This window comes from Histomonas meleagridis, assembly GCF_020186115.1.
Source record: "Histomonas meleagridis strain 2922-C6/04-10x chromosome Unknown contig_199, whole genome shotgun sequence".
Classification (NCBI taxonomy): Eukaryota; Parabasalia; order Tritrichomonadida; family Dientamoebidae; genus Histomonas; species Histomonas meleagridis.
Window position 1 is genome coordinate 35465 of NW_027150804.1, and position 20162 is coordinate 55626.

General features: G+C 25.3%; 5 protein-coding genes across 5 annotated transcripts; all 5 read left to right on the top strand.

The window, feature by feature from the left end:
• Nucleotides 1-4531: 4531 nt before the first annotated feature.
• Nucleotides 4532-7015, top strand: GO595_002550 (viral A-type inclusion protein; the record flags this gene model as incomplete). Its single annotated transcript, XM_067915472.1, has 1 exon — nt 4532-7015. The coding sequence occupies one exon, from the start codon at nt 4532-4534 to the stop codon at nt 7013-7015; it is 2484 nt and encodes an 827-aa protein (XP_067777245.1).
• A 172-nt stretch (nt 7016-7187) lies between these two features.
• GO595_002551 (A-kinase anchor protein 9) lies at nt 7188-8078 on the top strand (the record flags this gene model as incomplete). Its single annotated transcript, XM_067915473.1, has 1 exon — nt 7188-8078. One exon carries the CDS (start codon nt 7188-7190, stop codon nt 8076-8078), a length of 891 nt encoding a protein of 296 aa, XP_067777246.1.
• Nucleotides 8079-8247: 169 nt separating this feature from the next.
• Nucleotides 8248-9054, top strand: GO595_002552 (uncharacterized protein; the record flags this gene model as incomplete). The annotated part of the gene is made up of 1 exon (XM_067915474.1): nt 8248-9054. The coding sequence occupies one exon, from the start codon at nt 8248-8250 to the stop codon at nt 9052-9054; it is 807 nt and encodes a 268-aa protein (XP_067777247.1).
• Nucleotides 9055-12023: 2969 nt separating this feature from the next.
• GO595_002553 (uncharacterized protein) lies at nt 12024-13115 on the top strand (the record flags this gene model as incomplete). The annotated part of the gene is made up of 1 exon (XM_067915475.1): nt 12024-13115. The coding sequence occupies one exon, from the start codon at nt 12024-12026 to the stop codon at nt 13113-13115; it is 1092 nt and encodes a 363-aa protein (XP_067777248.1).
• Nucleotides 13116-13374: 259 nt separating this feature from the next.
• GO595_002554 (Clan CA, family C19, ubiquitin hydrolase-like cysteine peptidase) lies at nt 13375-15314 on the top strand (the record flags this gene model as incomplete). Its single annotated transcript, XM_067915476.1, has 2 exons — nt 13375-14618; nt 15311-15314. The coding sequence occupies 2 exons, from the start codon at nt 13375-13377 to the stop codon at nt 15312-15314; spliced, it is 1248 nt and encodes a 415-aa protein (XP_067777249.1).
• Between the last annotated feature and the right edge of the window lie 4848 nt (nt 15315-20162).

The window sequence follows — 20162 nt, forward strand, 5'->3', positions numbered from 1 at the left end:
AAAATGTTTCAGAATATTCTCAATCCGTTTGTGGTATCTATGTTAATCTGAAAACAATTGCAGATGGAAATAAACATGATATCGAATTTGAAATGAATCTTCCATTTGAAGATATATTAGCTTTACAAGCATTTGATTTATATCCAAATAGATTAGTTGGTGATATTGAATTAAAGTTTTATGTTAAACAAAATGGTTTAGTATGGTGTCAAGTAGACCCACGTAAAATTAAAGAAGTTGAAGAATAATTAGAATTTTCTTCTATTAATGCTACATTTAATAATTTATCTTTATTTACTCATGGTTTTACTCAAATTGGTAATTCTGCTAATATAACTACTACATTTAAATGTGATACTGAGTCTACTCATACTATTGATACATCATGGTGATCCTACACAAAGAAAACAATATGTAGCAGATGGAAATACAATTAGAACTTTCAATGAATGGTTAAATTCTGAAGTAAAAACAGTAAATTATTCAAAACCATTTGATGATCCAATTGTTCAATATAATCCTGAATATGATGACTTTAGGGCACGAATGATAACGGCTAATGATAACTTCGATAGAAGAGATACTGGTGTTATGAATATTTATAAATTACATAGTACTTCAAAAAGAAGGTCAGCAAATGCAGTATTTACTAGTTTACTTGTTATAGAAGCATATAATAAATTCACTGATCGTTTTATAGATAATAGTGAATATCTTGCAAGAATTAAGGGTTATTGTCCAATGCTTCGAGTATCTTGTGAATTATTTAAAAGATCAATTATTCCTACAATAGAAGTTCTATTACAACAACATAATATTTCAGATATTGCCACAGGTGAAAAATATAAAATGCCAGACACAGGTGAATATTATTATTCAACTGTCTGTAAAAAAATTGTTACTGATATGTTAGATGACCCTGATCATAAAGATAAAATGGTTGCGGCAATCAAAAGTTATGTAGAAGAAAAAATCGGTGTACCCCTAATACACTAGATGCTTAGTAAGTTAATAAACACAAATTTTTTAAATCATTATTTTTTTATGATCAAGATTAGTGATTTCTCATGCCATGTAGGGAAAAATAATACTGAATATAATAGTTCTAGTGCTAATTGTAAAGTTATCATTAATAATAACAATAGTGAAACACCAGCACATTATTATGAAGTTAATGAAGAAATACCAAAAATTATTACGAGAGATACTGAACTTGATACTGATAATACTAGTGGTTTATATAAACATATAGTTTTAACATTTAGTGCAATATTAAAGACAAATGATATGAAATTAATAGCGAATTTAATTGATAATAGTGGAAAAATTATGATTAATGCTAATGATTTAGTACAAGCTATGAGTACAATTTCAGAAATTGATTTTAATCAAGTTAAATTAAGTTATGAAGATTCTGATTTTGGTTGTTTAAAGCATGTAAATCCAATTAAAAAAGTTAACTCAATTAAGATTAATGGATATGATCTTAGTTCACAACAATATAATAAAGAATATAACACATTAATGGATAAATTCAATATTACATTAGAAATAGTATAAATGCATTAGTATCAGGATTTGCATACCAGTCATTAGTATCAGGATTACTATGCCAATACGGAATTTCGCCAGCAGATTATAACAGTTAACTGTTAAATACCTTGGCAAAGGAAACAATGTTAAGATTCCACGTCTTGAGTGGGGCGTTGGAATGAGCTATAAGCACATTCATGGTGCTTTAACTTTTGTGAATAACGTTAGAAATGGAGAAATTACTCCAACAAAATTTATAACTCATCGCTTTCATGAAATTGAAAAGGTTGAAGATGCTTTGATGCTTATAAAGGATAAACCAGCTGATTTAATTAAGCTAGTCGTTGAAATTACATACGATGACTATAAATAAAAAAAAGCTAATTTCAATTGTATGTATTTTTTCATCAAATATTTGGAAATTTGTGGAACATATATCAATATTTTGCATAACAACAAAAAAATTTTATTTTACTATTTTTATCAGTAAAATTACACTTTGTTTAATTACTACAAAAAATTCGTCACATCATTTAAATACAGATCAATGTAATATTGTATATAATTGCTAAAATTGCTTATAAAACGATAAATTTAAAACAAAATTCTTTATATGTTTAATTGAAGAAAAAAAGCAAATTGATTTAATATTTTACTTTACAAAAAAAGTTTTATCACAAAAGAAAATTTCATAAAATTATATATATAATATTTAATAAAAATGATTTCATCATCAAAATATTTAACCCCTTTTGTTTAAATGTTCTTCCACATATTTTTACCAAGAATTTAACAAATTTTTTATCTCTGAATTTCAGTGCTTCTTTATAAGCATATATAGGTACATAGCTTCCATACAATACGTAAATATGTTCACCTTTTTCCAGAAGGTACTTTGTCATTGTTAAATCTGTATGTAATATGATCCATGTCATGCGAATAAGCTCAAAAATTCTTCTTTCCTTTTAGTAAAATGTTTTTTGAATTCAGAAATATTATTTAAAATAAATGCAAAACGAATAGATTCATCATTTATATTATATTTATTGATATTTTTGAAGAAGCTTTTCTCAAGAGTTTGACTAAACATGTATGTTACCATAAATGTATTTTAGAAACAAGTTTACGATAGAGTTCAATATAAAAATTTTGATTGAAAATCCATTTCCTTTTACATGAAAATAAAGGTTTATAGGAATTTCATCGTCTGTGACTTTTAAATCATTCCCGATACGGGATTCACGAACTTTAATAAAATGAAACCCTGTCTGATTAACGGTTCCTAATAAGTCACCCCCAAAATTTTCAACTTTAACGTACAAAAATTGCCTTTGTTTGAAGAAGGTGCAAACTAATGGATTTACTAGAGTTTCCTTCTTCAAAATATCCCAATAACATTACTCCACAAAACATTTCATCACAATCAAAATTTGCGTTTAGATGTTGTCATGCACTTCATAAGATAAAAATATCTCAAAAAGAAGCATCTGATTATTTGAGCATTGATTTTCAAAACTCACCATCTAACAAAAAGCTAATTGAAGAAACACAGAAGAATATGGAAAAAATTACATCTGCGATTAAAGAACAAATGCAATTCATCAAACAAAATGGTGGAATACAAAAATTAACAGAGCAGCTAGAAAGCACCAAACAATTAAAAGAAAATTTAAAACAAAAAGAAAAAGAATTGGCAGATTTTAAAAAAATTCAAAAAATTGAACAAGAAATTGAAGAATTAAAAAAGCAAATTGATCAAAAAGCGAAAGACATTTCTAGGTTAAAATATGAGTTAGATCAGGAAAAAGAAAACATTGATGATAAAAATATAATCAGCCAATCCATTTCTCTTTTGGAAGAAGAACTTGAGGAACTAAAAGGGAAAGTACAAAATATGACCCAAAATCCCATCGAAATTGAAAATATAAATACTGATATTGATGAACTGTTCAAAGAAAAAGAACAAGAAATCGAAAATTGCAAAGAAATTTTACAAAAAATTGATCAAAAAATTGAAGAACTCAAAAAAGAACTTATTATAAATGAAGATGAACCACTTTTTTCTGTTGATGAGTTCCTTGCCCTGAAAAGCAATCTTGAGAAAATAATCAAAGAACTTGAAGAAAAATTAAATAAAGGAAAAGAAGAATTCCAAAATGAACTTAAGGAATTATTAAAACTGAAAGATTTAGAAATTGAAGAACTTAAAAATAATATAAATCAAAACAATGAAACATTAGAACAAAAGCAAAAAGAAATTGAAGAAAATAATAATTCCTTAAACCAAGAAAAGGAAAACATGCAAAAAGAATTAGAACAAAGCAAACAAGAAAATGAGGAATTAAAAAAAAAATTAAGTCAAAATGAAAATGAGTTAAAGGAATTAAATGAAAATAATAACGAACTCAATGAAGAAATTCAGCAAAATAAAGAACGAATTGAAGAACTTAATAATAAATTCGAAGAAAGCAAACAAGAAAATGAGGAATTAAAAGAAAAATTAAGTCAAAATGAAAATGAGTTAAAAGAATTAAACGAAAATAATAATAAACTCAATGAAGAAATTCAACAAAATAAAGAACGAATTGAAGAACTTAATAATAAATTAAGTCAAGAAATTAATGAATTCGAAGAAACCCAACAAGAAAATGCAGAGTTAAAAGAAAAATTAAATCAGAATGAAAATGAATTAAAAGAATTAAATGAAAATAATAATAAAATTAAAGAAGAAATTCAACAAAATAAAGAACGAATTGAAGAACTTAATAATAAATTTGAAGAAAGTAAACAAGAAAATGAGGAATTAAAAGAAAAATTAAGTCAAAATGAAAACGAGTTAAAAGAATTAAACGAAAATAATAATAAACTCAATGAAGAAATTCAACAAAATAAAGAACGAATTGAAGAACTTAATAATAAATTAAGTCAAGAAATTAATGAATTAGAGCAAAATAAACAAGAAAATACCGAATTAAGAGAAAAATTAGACCAATATAAAATGGAAAAAGAAAATTTAGAAAAAAAAATTTTAGATATTGCAAAGACTCAATTTATAAATGATAGTCTCGAAGAAGTATTGCAAAATAAGCAGAAAGAAATCGAAAACCTTAATCAAGAATTAAACAAACTCAAAGACAATTTGGATGAATACAAAGGAATTGAAGAAAATCTTAAACAAATTGAAGCAGAACTACAACAACATAAAGGAAAATTAATTCAGAAAGATCAAGAAATCGAAGATCTTAATGATGCGTTGGGAGAATTAGAACAAAAAAACAAAGAGCTCAAAGAAAAACAAGAAAATGAAGAAGAATCAGATAATTTACACAAAATCGAAGTGAATCAAAAAGATAAAGAAATTGAAGACCTGAGCAATAAATTTGCAGAATTAGAACAAGAAAACAAAAAATACAAGCAAAAATCAGAAGAAAATGAGGAAAAACTCAATGAATTACTTGGTGAAATAAAGCAAAAGGAAAAAGAAAATCAAAAAATTAAAGAACAAATGGAAATAAAAGAATTAGAAAAATTATGTGAACAAAAAGACAAAGAACTTCAAGGACTTAAACAAAAATTAAACAAATTGAAAGAAAAAGATAAAGAACTTAAAGATAAAACAGAAGAAAATGAAGTGAAACTCAAAGGAATTAAACAAGAAATTCAACGAAAATTTGACGAAGGCGAAGATATTAAATATGAAAACAATAAATTAACAGAAATCGAAGAAGAAAACAAAGAACTGAAAGAACAAATTGAAGGAAATGAATATGAAATCGAAGAAATACAAAAATTAATTGATGAAAAATCACGAGAAAATGAAAATGTTCATAATGACATCAAAAGATTAAACGAAATGAATCAAAATAACAATGAACTTCAAGAACGAATTGAAGAAAACGAAAAGGAAATCAAAGAATTCCAAAAATTAAATCAACAAAAAGATAATGAAGAAGATTTAACGAAAATAAGGGAATTGGAAGAAGCAAACGAAAACTTCAAAGGAAAATTCTTACAAACTCAAAACGAATTAAATGAATTAGACAACGAAATCAATCACAAACTTCAAGAAATTGGAGATCTTAAAACTGAAAACGACAAATTATCAGAAATAGAAGAAGAAACTTCGAAAGTTAAAGATCAAATGGAGCAAACAGAAGCAGAAATAAAAGAATTACAAAAATTAATCCAAGAAAAGGATCGTGACAAAGAACATTCAACTAAAATATCAGAATTAGAAGAAGAAAACAAATCACTTAATGAAAAGTTAGAAGAAAATGCCGAAAAACTCAATAAATTTGAACAAGAGATTCAAGATAAAGAACAAGAAATTGAAAATCTTCACAACGAAATTAAAGAATTAAAAGCAAAAGAAAACGAAAACAAAGAACTCAAAAATCAAATCGAAGAAAACGAAACAGCACTCAATGAAATAGATCAAGAAATTCAACGACGAGATAATGAAATTGAAGAACTTCAGGACAAATTAAAAGAAAAGGAAAAAGAAAATCAAAAAATTAAAGAACAAATGGAAATAAAAGAATTAGAAAAATTATGTGAACAAAAAGACAAAGAACTTCAAGGACTTAAACAAAAATTAAACAAATTGAAAGAAAAAGATAAAGAACTTAAAGATAAAACAGAAGAAAATGAAGTGAAACTCAAAGGAATTAAACAAGAAATTCAACGAAAATTTGACGAAGGCGAAGATATTAAATATGAAAACAATAAATTAACAGAAATCGAAGAAGAAAACAAAGAACTGAAAGAACAAATTGAAGGAAATGAATATGAAATCGAAGAAATACAAAAATTAATTGATGAAAAATCACGAGAAAATGAAAATGTTCATAATGACATCAAAAGATTAAACGAAATGAATCAAAATAACAATGAACTTCAAGAACGAATTGAAGAAAACGAAAAGGAAATCAAAGAATTCCAAAAATTAAATCAACAAAAAGATAATGAAGAAGATTTAATAATAATGACAGATTTAGGAAAATCAAATGAAAACTTTAAAGAAAAATTCGGACAAATGCAAAGTAAATTTAACGAAATACCAGAAAATAATGAAAATGAATTTTCAACAAAATTAACAGAATTGGGAGAAGAAAACAAAGAACTCAAAGAAAGATTAAAACAAAATGAAGAAAAACATGAAGAATTGCGCAAAGAAATCAAGCACAAACTTCAAGAAATCGGAGATCTAAAAACTGAAAACGACAAATTATCTGAAATAGAAGAAGAAACTATTGAAAATAAGAATCATTCAGAACAAATAAAATCAGAAATAGACAAGTTACAAAAATTGATCCAAGAAAATGATCGTGACAAAGAACATTCAACTAAAATATCAGAATTAGAAGAAGAAAACAAATCACTTAATGAAAAGTTAGAAGAAAATGCCGAAAAACTCAATAAATTTGAACAAGAGATTCAAGATAAAGAACAAGAAATTGAAAAATCTTCACAACGAAATTAAAGAATTAAAAGCAAAAGAAAACGAAAACAAAGAACTCAAAAATCAAATCGAAGAAAACGAAACAGCACTCAATGAAATAGATCAAGAAATTCAACGACGAGATAATGAAATTGAAGAACTTCAGGACAAATTAAAAGAAAAGGAAAAAGAAAATCAAAAAATTAAAGAGCAAATGGAAACAAATGAGCAAAAAGAAAAAGAAAAAGAAATCGAAGAACTTAAAGAACAATTAAAGCAAAGAAAAGAGAAACTTAATGAATTAGATAACGAAATTAAACAAAAAGACAAAGAAATTGAAGATCTTTACAATGATATCAAACAACTACTTGAAGCTGAACGAGAAAGCAAAGAACTCAAAGACAAATTTGATGAAAATAAACAAAAACTCAATGAATTAGGTAATGAAGTTCAGCAAAAAGATGACAAAATTGAAAATCTAAATAATAAATTAATAGAATTAGAACAAGAAAGCAAAGAACTCAAAGACAAATTCGAAGGAAACGAAAACGAAATTAATGAATTACAAAAACAGTTCCAACAAAAAGATAAAGAAATCGAAAATCTAACAAACAAATTAACTGAGTTAGAACAAGAAAACAAAGAACTTAAAGATGAATCTCTTCAATTACAACAAGAAAAAGAGAATTTAACAAATATTTCTTCATCGCTTTCAGATCGATATATTAAACTTTGTGAAATAGCGGGCGTTGATTATAATGATTTAGAAAATGGAATCGAAGAAAAACTAAAGAACGTAATGTCTTTGGAAGGAAATGAAGAATTCGATAATGTAATTGTTCGAGATGTTAATGATTTACTTGGTTCGTGCGGAAGGAATAAAATTATTCCAAAAATTAAAGAAAATTCGAATCTAATTAAACAAATTTCAGAATATTTCCCGAACATTGATCCAAATAATATTCCAAATCAAATTAGAGAATTGATTTTGGAAATTAATAGATTAACAAAGTTGTGTATGGAAATGTCGAGATATTCAAGTCGGATTCGATTACAAATGTTTGTTTCTATTTTGATTCTTCTCCTTGTTGCTTTCCAGAAATAAAAGCTATATATGTGAACATATTCTTTTTTATTTTAATATTCGAATCTGTTACATACAAGAAAAATCTTTTCTTTAAGAAGATTTTGCATTTTAACCCATACATGAAGTAAACGATCATAATACACTCAAAACATAACCAACACGATCGTTCACAATTGAATTATTTTTCATGGCAGCTGCCAAAAAGGGTCTTCTCTCAGATCTCCTTGGCATTACCGAAAATGTACATGCTCAGGTCAAGTTCTACCGTCAAGAGTTAGAAGCTAAAAGAAAGTTTGTCGAACACTTGACAAAAATTGTTGAACAAGAAGCACCTGAATTCGAGCAAACGATGATCGAAATTTCCAATAAACTCAATAGCTCACTTGACAACGAAGAAGCTCTTGTTGATGCATACGAAAGATTTGCAGAAGATTTTAATGATGTTTCTGCAAGGTTTGAGGTTATTTACCGTCTTTCTGAGGAAACTTCATCATGCAAACGTCATTTAAAGGAGTGTAGAGCCAAGGTTGAAAAAGCTAGAGCTGACTTAGAACTCGATGAACAAAAAGGATCACCAAAGAAGATAAAATTACAAGCTGAACTTGAAAAGGCCATCCAACAAAAGCGCGATGCTCTCCAAGCTCTTCAAGATAAGATGGAGGAGTTCATCCAAGTGAAAGTTCGATACAATAAATTTAAAGTTAGAAGGCTTACACATGCATACACATACCTTGGGAAGGTAATCCGATCATCTCTTACCGGCGTTTCAAGTGATTTAGAATCTGTTTTGAGCCAATCTTCTGATGCAAGATCAAAGATTGATTACACTATTGAAGGTAAAGAACCACCAAAACCAACTCAACCTGAAGAAACGTATAAGGTGCCAGAGGAAGAAGGCGTTCCAACCTTTGACGAAGCTCCTCTTGAAGAAGAACAAGTATCTCAACCAACATTTGTGGATGACTCTCCTTTTGCAGTACCAACCTTTGATTAAGGGTAAGGTTCAAAGGTCACCACAAAATTTTTATTAATTCTTGATTATTAAAATATCTTCAAACCAAATATCTATTTTTTGCGAATAATAATAAATATTATTTTTAAGTGACTGAATACATCGATGGAAATTGTTATGTTTTTTCATAGAAAGAAATATATTCAGTGATTAATAATACCCCTCACTTTTAATAAACATCAGAAAACAAAAAAATTTTGAAAAATGTGTTTCCAACTGTTAAACATTATACGAGAAACAATTTGGGAATTAAAGGATGGGAATTTTGATGAATCTGTTGAAGCGGTCAAAAAAATATATGATTCAAAATTTCCAAATTCTTTTATTATAATTTTTGCTCAAATGATTTATTCAGCTATAATCTCACGTATCAATGATATTGATTTATATTTTCAATTAATGAAAGAAATTCAAAATATAAATGATAAATTATATGATGTTTTTCTGCAATATCTTCTTCATTTAGATTCACAAGAATCTAAATATTTAATTGAAAAGATGATTAATTTAAACCTTGCTGATATAGATCTTGTTCAATCCAAAAAGTCCTTTTATTTTGCACATTATAAAATGTGTGTTGATATTAATAATCTAATTGAGAACAAAAAATTGAATATTCCATTTGCTGAAACATTTAAAGACAACATTGAAATACTTTCATACAATGATTGGGAACTTCATAAATGTTTAATTAATGCTGGAGTTAACACAAATGAAATATCAAAAATAATTCGGAATGATGAAATAGAAAAACTTCAAGAAATGTCAATACAATCAAATTTTAGTTTTAATCAGATAATTAAACCATCACTTTATGAAAAATGTTCTTTCATTAATCAAGAAAATGTTTCGTTGATTGATTTTGCAGCATTTTTTGGATCTATTAAATGTTTTAAATATTTACTTGTGAATGGCGCAAAAGTAGGGAACACTGGTAAATATGCTGTTGCAGGTGGAAACTTAGAGATTATTCATTTATGTGAACAAAACCATTCATCATTTGAAGGAGCATATGAAGCTGCAATTGAATTTCATCGAAATGATATTTTTTATTATCTTTATGATACCAATATTATTGAACATAGAAATTTAGAAGATTTAGCAAAGAATTGTATTTTATATAATAATTATGAAATTTTTCCATTTTTAGAAGAAAAAGGTTTAAAAGTTGATGATGAATTGATCACTGAAGCAACAGAAAGTGGCAATTTATATCTTTTAAAACATTTTCTTGACAAAAATAAATTGCCTTTAGAAATTTTGGCATCAGCTGTAAAATCAAGAAACATTGAGATTGTTAAATATGTTATTGATCGAAATGGATTTTATAATGGTGTTACATATATTTTTTTGTTATATTTAAGTTTTGTTTTAAGTAATTAATTTTTTAATTTTTTATATGGAATTTATTATAATTATTTAATACACCATTTTTATTTGCTTGTAAACAAGGTTGCGTTGAAATTGCGAAATTTCTTCTTAAAAAAAAGTATAGTAAAATAAATGAAAGAAATATTTCTTTATTGAATTTAGGATAAATTTTAAATTTTTAGTGTTTATAATGTATATTGTTTGCTAACGGACTTTATTTAGCATCAAAATATGGTCATATTAAAATGACTAAATTCCTTCTTAAGCATGATATTGAAATTACTCGACATTTTTATATAATTTTTTCAGAGATAATTTTTATTTTTTAATATTTATATATAATTTTTCATGATTATTTTTCATATTTTTTTCACCTCTTATGATTGCAATATATTTTGGTCATATGAAGATAATAAAAATATTACTCAAAGAAGGAATTTATATAAATGCTACTAGAATTTATTTATAAAATTTTATAGGGGAATCTAATTTTAACATTTAGAATTTCAAAAAAATATTTCAAAATAGTCTATATATTATCGCACCATTATTACTTGCAACTGAAAATAATAACATAAAAATAGTTAAATTACTTCTTAAGCAGAAAGAAATTGATGTTAATGTCAACAATACCAGTTTGATTTATTTGAAATTTATTATAATAATTTTATATTACAAAATAATACTTGGAAATTATTTAAATTATTTAAAACAGCACTTATGATTGCAGCTGAAAAAGGTAACACAGAAATAGTTGAATTACTTCTCGAACATGACAAAATTAATGTTAATGCTAAAGATATTTATTTGTTTTATTTTGGATTTATTTTAATAATTTTTTATTTCAAAATAATATTTAATAATTATTTAAAATATTTAAAACAGCACTTATAATGGCAGCTGAAAAAGGTTACACAGAAATAGTTGAATTACTTCTTGAACATGAAAGAATTGATGTTAATGCTCGAGACATTTAGTTTTATTTTGGATTTATTTTAACAATTTCATATTTCAAAATAATATTTGGAATTTATTTAAAATATTTCAAACAGCTGCTATGATTGCATCTAAAAATGGCCATGAGGAAATAGCTCGATTAATTCTACAACACTAATGAAAAGAAATTGATAATCAATGCGAATTACGTAATTTGAAATAGAAAGCGAATTTAATGAATTATTATTTAGAAAAAGAAAAATTTTAAATAAACAACATTTTACTTATAAATCTGAGTTTAAACTTATTGAGGTGTTAGAATTTTCCGTTTGAGATATTGTTTCGAGATATGCTGTTGATAAGTTAAGATATCTCTCTTCGACTCTATCAATTTTTTTAGATTCTTCAATGAGATTTTGAAGCTTGCGTTTTAGTCTCTCGTTTTCATCTTTTAACTCTTTTATCTTTGCTTGATTTTCAATATCGATTTGTTCTAAGCAAATAATTGCACGTTTAGTTCGATACGTATTTCCATTGGGTGTTCCTGCACTCATTAAAAATGGATCATAAAAATCATTTTCGAATGCAATTTTGTTTGCTTTCATCACGAACGTTTAATAATTCATTATGACGTTTAAATTTTAATGGAAGAAAAGAGAAAAACACAAAAAATAGGATCGAAAAGGCAAAAGCGCTCAAGAGGAAAGAATACAGAATCAAAAACAGAAACTACAATTCCAGTATCTTCAAAAAATGATTTCACAATAAGTGATGATCCAGAAACTTTTGGGAAAATTACAATGGAAGAAATGCTTGAATTATGTAGCTATGATACATCTAAGCCATTGAAGGAAATTCATAGAGCAAAACGACATTTTATTGATAAAATTAAATCAAGAATCCTTGAATATGCGGAAGAAATAGAAATAGGAAATAAAGAAGAGCAAAGAAGCTCAAGTGGTACTTTTTATGAATCACCAGAAAAAAACAATTTTGGGCAATTTTACAATTTCCTTCAAAATTCATCACCAGAAAGCAAAATTTCATTAACATCACAGACACCTCCACAAGAAATACCATCACGTACTAATACAAGAACGATTGTCGATGAAATCCCAAGTTCAACTCCAAAAGATTCATATCCAAGTTCAATCTCAAATAAGAATTTCGAAAAAGAAATATCACCTCCATCAGCCAAAAGTTATAACTCTGCCAAAGATCTTTCACCTATTTTTTATTCTCATGATTCAGATAAATCTATCAACAATAAATCGAACAAACCTTTTAACAAACCAGAACAAATTCTAAATAGCGAATCAAACAAATCTTTTCATAACAAATCAGACAAAATTGAATCGGACAAATCTATACATAATACAGAAATTGTACAAAATGAACCAAGCAAAGTAACAAAAGAAAATGAATCACAAAAAGGGAAAGAAAGCAATGCTAATCCTTTTGAACTTGAAGAAAATATTTTTGAAGTTAAATCGTTAAGTTCACAAACCCCAAAAAAGGAAAAAGTGATTGACAGCAAAGAAGATTTTCTACTTAGCAACGATGACTTCGGTGATTTTGAGTCATCAAAGTCATCATTTTCCAATCAAAATGGAGCTTCTGTAAATCTTTCTTTAATGTCTACAAAAGATAGCAATCCACTGTTAAAGAGAAGGTCCATAATTAATATGTTTCCTGAAAGTGGTGAATCGAATGGTTTCGATTTCAATGATCTTTAATGTTTTATTAAATAGAAATCTATTGTTTTTCAATTGTAATGATTTTAAGACAAGTACATATGAATTCAAAATTATTTTGTATGTTAAATATTTATCTTAAATAAATTTATTTGTCGGAACGCTTACTTTTTGAAAGAAGAAATTACGCCAGAACAGTTAATCCTCTGAAAGAAATTGACTATGTTTGTCAGAATTGACTTGGGAGTTGTTGATTCATTTAACACCGGACGATACACTTTTCTTGTAACGTGCAAGTAAAATGTCCCAAGAATCAGAAAACTCGGAATCGAGCGAAAAAGATATTCAAACACAAATTCAAGAACTTTCTAACGATGCAATGAAATGTACAATTAAATATGATTATAAAAAAGGGATGGAATTAATTCAAAAATCATATGATTTAGCAACTGATTTACCAGAAGAAATAGTCAAAGTCATTCCAAGGTATGCAGTTATATTATATTTAAAAAATCCCAATGATGAAAAAGCACTTCCAAATTTCAAATCAACATTTTTAAAAAGAGAAAATGGAAAAGAGCTATGGAAAGATTCAGCAAAGTATTTAATACCCGATTTAAACAAAGGCTTTAAAAAATTATCATTTTCCATCAAACCAATATTTTTTTCAATATACAATCCTTTTCCAGGTTTTGTTGATTATCTTAAAAATGAAGAAAGTGTTGATTTTGAAGTAGCTTTACGCATTCTTCAAATTGCCAAAGATTGCAAAGGAGATATCAAAAGTTCAATTATTTCAGATTTAGGAATTTCTGCATTTCTCCAAGTCCAAACGAAGATAGACAAAATGGAAGCCTCAGATCTTCGAGTTATAGATGAAAAGAAACTTCGTGAATTTATCACCATTGTTCGAAATTTTGTCAAACATAGTGATCTTAAAGTTGTCACACAATTTGAGTACACAATAGCATTACGATTCTCAGTATCAGAATTTTTATCCAAAGAATATGATGGTTTATTACGTATCAATTCCAACAAAACATTTTCTACACAACTTATTACTGACATTAAAAAGTATAAAGTTGTTGAACATATTTTAGACAATATGCATCATGACTTAGTCCATAACTTTGTTGAAATGTTATGTAAGTTATGGACATCTAATGAATATGATTCAACCGTTTTGGAGAAGTTTTGGAACTTATCCATTACACAACATTCACAAGAAATCGGCAAATTTTTCGACGAATGGCCGAAGTTAATCAACACGATTCCCAAGAACAAGATCAATGACTTTTGGGAAATTGTCAAGAACTCAAATTCATATCCATTACCCGTTTTAAAGCTATTAGAAAAGATTAATAATAAATGTGATAAAGAAACAATGGAAGAAATCTCAATTAAGTTATGGGACTCAGCGATTGATTCTAAAGATAAAGTTAATTATGTAACAACAATCATTGCTTATACATCACAAGAATCAATTAATGAACTTATTAACAAATGTTTTGATTTGATTAAACAAAAGAAAGAAAATGATTCGAAGTTTTCATTATTAATATTATCGAAAATATGGAAATCATTTAATGATGAAAACACACGAAAACAATTTGATATATTATTAAAGAAATGTAAAATATCAAATGATGATATAAATATATTATTTGAATTATTAATCAAAATTTCGGATTCTATAACACCACCATTAACAGAAAAAGAATTAATTTCGATACGTAATTTAATTGAACCTTTGTTTGGTATTAATAATGAATTAATATCAACGTTTTATGATAAAATGATAAGTATTAAAAAAGGGAAATTATTTCCTAAAGAAGAATTAGAATATATAATACAATGGTTATCAGAGAAGCCAAACATTGATTCGATGTTATTTAAATTCATCACGAATTTGTTCTATAAAATTAATAATATTAATAATGAAACAATTTTAAATAATTTGGATTTAATTGGATTTAATTCGATTTGGAATTTAATGTTAACAACAAATTTAACTGAAATTCCAATTTTTATTGTCGACTTATTAACGCGTTGTGATAATTCTGAAGCAACGAAACAATTTATCGAGAAATGCATACCAAAAATCGAAACTTTTGGTGTATTAAATTTATTAATACTTTTAATATCTAAAGTTGAAGATTCATTAGATTTAAATAAATATGGAATAAGTCGGAATTTATATATACCGGAGAATTCTTATATACATATTAACTTACAAGGTGATTATAATGAAAGAATTAAAGTCGTCTATAATATAACTGTACCAATATTTAAGACTTATGTATCAAGAAAATGTAATATTGAAGAAAGTAAATTAGATTTATTAATAAAAGGTGAAAAATTAAATGAAAAACATCGATTCGTTGATGATGAAACTATTACTATTTATATAAAAATGTTTGCTTCACCTCCACGTAAACTAAAAAAAGAAGAATTACCTTCTCAAATAATTAAAAACTCAGATGCTTATAAGAAATTATTTAAAATGATTAAAGTAGAACCAGATCAAACTCATTTACCTGAATATGCATTAAATTTATTAAATTACATGGAAACCGCCGAAGCCGAAAAATTTGAGAGCAATTCTGAGTGGAGCAAGTTATTGACATTGAAAAAGCCATATTTGTTAGTGTATCGTTTAAACTATTTAGCAAAATTAATTACAACACAACCAGTATCATTTATTAAGACATTTTGTAAGAAAAAAGGATATAAACAACTTTTAGTTATATTAGAGAACATCAATTATGAAATGTTTCATAACAAAAGTTATTATGATTTAATATTTTCGATAATTTCAATGATAATTGGGAAAACGCCACAAGAAATAAAGAACAAAACATATGAACAAATTAATACTAAAAAGTTAATTAAATCTTTAATAAAACATATCATAGAAATTAATAATAAAGATCAAAGTTATGTTATCAATAGTTTATTACTATTGATTAATGATATAACTAAAATGGATGAAAATATTATATTATCACAAAAACTATTTCAAGAATTTTTAGAGAAATTATTATTTAGTAATGTATTAACTATACGAATAGGAATTTCACGAATTTTATTATTAATTAATCCAAAGAAAATCGAAAATATTATTATCGAAAATATAGAAAAAGCTACAAAAGGTAATTGTTATGAATATTTTAACTTATTAAATTACATAATAAAAACATATGAAGATCCATTAAATTTATATAACTCATTAATGAAATTCTTAATGAAGAATTTTATCATTTATAAAAATAATTCGAAACTTAATTATAATGAAGAAGAAGATTATGAAGAATTACAAGAATCAGTTAATGAATTATGTGGTGATTTAGTTGATTCCACATTTTTAACAGGAATTATTAATGTTTTAATATTATTATTAGAGAAAATCAATGAAAAACAAATCAAACATATAAAGAAACATACATTATATATTATGAAACATATTGCATTTAATTTAAATCGGTATATATCACCACCCACAACAATATATACATTATTAAATATATTATTAAATAAAGAACCAAAACTTATTAAAGATATAATACCAATACTTAATGAGTTACATAAAAACACTAATTTTAACATGAAACAAAATATGATGACAACATTAACATCAATTAAAACTATAAAAGGTATCCAAAATATGGGTTTCACATGTTATTTAAATTCTTCATTACAACAAATATTTCGTATAGAAAATATTCGGAATTCAGTTTTATCTTATAAACCAAGTAAAGACATTGACATTGAATATAATTGGTTAACACAATTACAATTATTATTTGCAAAGTTATTATATTTACCTGTAAATGCTATAGATGCTTCACCATTTGTTTCTAACATGAAAAGTTGGGATGGAAAACCTATAAATCCTCATGAACAACAAGATGCTGTTGAATTTATCCAAAATTTATTGGATCGAATTGATGAAAGTTTAGAATCAAAACCTGTGACAGAATCAGTTAAAGGTATTATATTACATAAAGTTTGTGGCGTTGGTGTAGATTTCGAATCGAATTCCGAAGAATTATTTTCGACATTTCCATTAGAAATTAATGGGAAAAAGAATTTAGATGAATCTTATAAAGCTGTTTTAATTCCAGACACATTTACGAATTATAAAGCTAATGAAGATTTAGGTTATATTGATGTAAATAGTTATTCGACTATTAAAAAAGCCCCAACAAATTTAATATTCCAATTAAAACGTTTCGATTTCGATTTAGCGACTTTACAAAGAAAGAAAATTAATTCATTTTATGAATTTACGTTCGAAACTGATATTTCAATAATGTTAACAGATAATTCAAAGCCTTTAATATATGAATTATGTGGTATAGTAATGCATAGTGGTACAGCTAATGGAGGACATTATTTTAGTTATGTTAAAGATGAAATTACAAATGAATGGATATGTTGTAATGATTCAAATGTATCAAAATTAAATATTAAAAATATTATTAAAGATTCAGTAGGTGGTATTATTAATACAAATGAATATGATAAAAATAAAAAAGTTTGGATACAAAAACAAAAAGAAAATTCTCAATCTGCTTATTTGTTAATATATAAACAAAAAGATCGAAAATTACCAAATAATGATATCGAACCAATTACTTTAATGCCATCGATAATGTTAAAAGAATTTTTAAATTATCAAAAGACATTAATTTTAAACCAATTAATTAATGATAATTATATTTCTTTTGTTGAACAAATTACGAAAACTTCAAAAGATAAAATTATATATCAATTTTTGTTTGATTTTATCTTTAAATTATTTTCAAGTAATAATTTTACGCTTATTGATTCGACATTTGAATTTGTCATTAAAAAAATTCGAAATGATAAAAAATTTGCGAAATTTATAATTTCACAACATAAGAAAATCATTAAAACATTAATTGGTGGCATTGATATTTCTACACGTACTAATTGTTTACGTATAGTTATACCAACTCTTGAGAAATTAGGTAAAAAGAGCAAAGATTTCATTGAACAAATCTTACAAGATAAAAAGAAAATTTTAGGATATTATAATAAATTTGATCAAATCTTTATACCAATTTATATATATATAACGAAAATCGATTATAATCGAAATGATATACTTGAATGGATGTTTACATTTTTAGATGAATTACTTGAAGTTATACCAAATGATAAATTAGAAGAAACACTTTCTAAAATTAATTTATCATATTTATTTAAATCGATTTTATATTTAATCGATAAATTAAATATTGGAGATAAATATAAAGATAAAATATTCGAACCAGAGTTCATTAATCATTGGTTTATATCTCCAGCGCATTCATTTGATTTTGCTTCTTTAATGACATATTTCATGAAAGATAATGAAGAATTAACAAATAATTATTATAATTATTTAATCAAGACTAAAGAAAAGAAATCAATTTTAATGTTAGCTGCAAATTTCGCAAACATATTAACATTTAAAGATAACTATAGTATTGCTCGAGTAAATTGGTTCTTTACTAATATGATTGAAGATAATGAAGGTTATAATCTTACACAATTAATTAAATATACAACAACAAATTTACGCTCGAAAAAATCGGAATTTTCTTGTGAAATAGCTTTAGCAACTAATGAATTATGGTTTAAACAATGGATATTTAATAATGATGGAACTATTCGTTCTGCTACTGAAGATTTTATTTATTCATTGTTCCCAAATTATCCGAAATTAAATCAAAATTCAAGTTTACCTAAAGATAAAACATTTAATGATACTAAAGAAGAAAAAGAACAAATTAAAGTTTTGTTTAATTTGTTAATGACTTCAAATAAAAAAATGGTTTCACAATGTAAAGCAGCTTCATCAATATTAATTAACAAAAAAGCTTTTGATATACATTTATCTGTAGATACATATTTTAATTTATTAAGTTTTTGTGTATTTTATGGAAATTTCCAAAATGAAATCATCAAAAACAAAAATATTTTTGTAAATAATATAAATGAATTCTCGAAATTAAAGAATAATTTGAAATCTGGTATAACAAATGAATTAAAATTCTTTAATTTATTTAAATTTAAAGATTTCTTTGACGATAAAACAATTTCGGTGTTTTTGAATGCGTTACGAAAAGCGCCAAGTGATAATTTAGTTCAATATAATGTATTTGTTACATCGACATTTTTCTCAATTATTAAAGATATTAATATCACAGAGAATAATTCTAAGATAATATCAAAGTCGGCTTTATTAAAAGTAGCAATCGAAAATATTTCGGCTGATATTGATAAAGATTTAAGTAATTTAATTATGAAAATTACGAAATATTCAGTTGGAAATATAATTTCATTATATTCCAAGAAAATATTTAATAATTTATTATTAACGAAAGCAACAAATTATTATGAATTAATTATAAAGTTATTTAAATGTAATAAAGTTTATTTGGAAACATTTAAATCACAATGTTTAAGTATTTTAATCGAAGCTATTAAACGACAATTTAAACCAAATGAACAAAATTCATTTGTGAATGATTATGTTTATATTCTTTCGCAATTCATCGAAATATATTTGAATTATTATAAAAATAAAAATTCGAAGTTTTCCAAACCAATTCAATCATTGTTTGATTATTGGAAAAATGATTTCGAATTTTTCGTGAATTTGAATAATTTCATATTTAAATCAATTGCGAATCCGAATTTAACATCGAATTTGATTTCGATTTTAATGAATGTTTTAACATTTGATAAAACTTTCGCACAGAAATTAAATTTGATTCTGGAGAATAAATCAGAAGATATATATCTGAAAGTGAATAATGAAAATAAAGCGAAATATGCAAAATTCATTTTAATGATTTCAGCATTCATAATGAATCAAAATGAATTATTTGATGTAATTTTACAGGACTTAAATAATATTAACGAGTACAAAATTGTCGACGGAGATTTAATTAATGTTTATGTGAATGAAATTAAAAATATTTCAGATAAAGTGAAAACTAATGAGAAAAAAGTGGTAAAATTGTTGAAAACATTTTACGAAAATACAAATGAATTAATCGGATTTAAAGCGTCAAA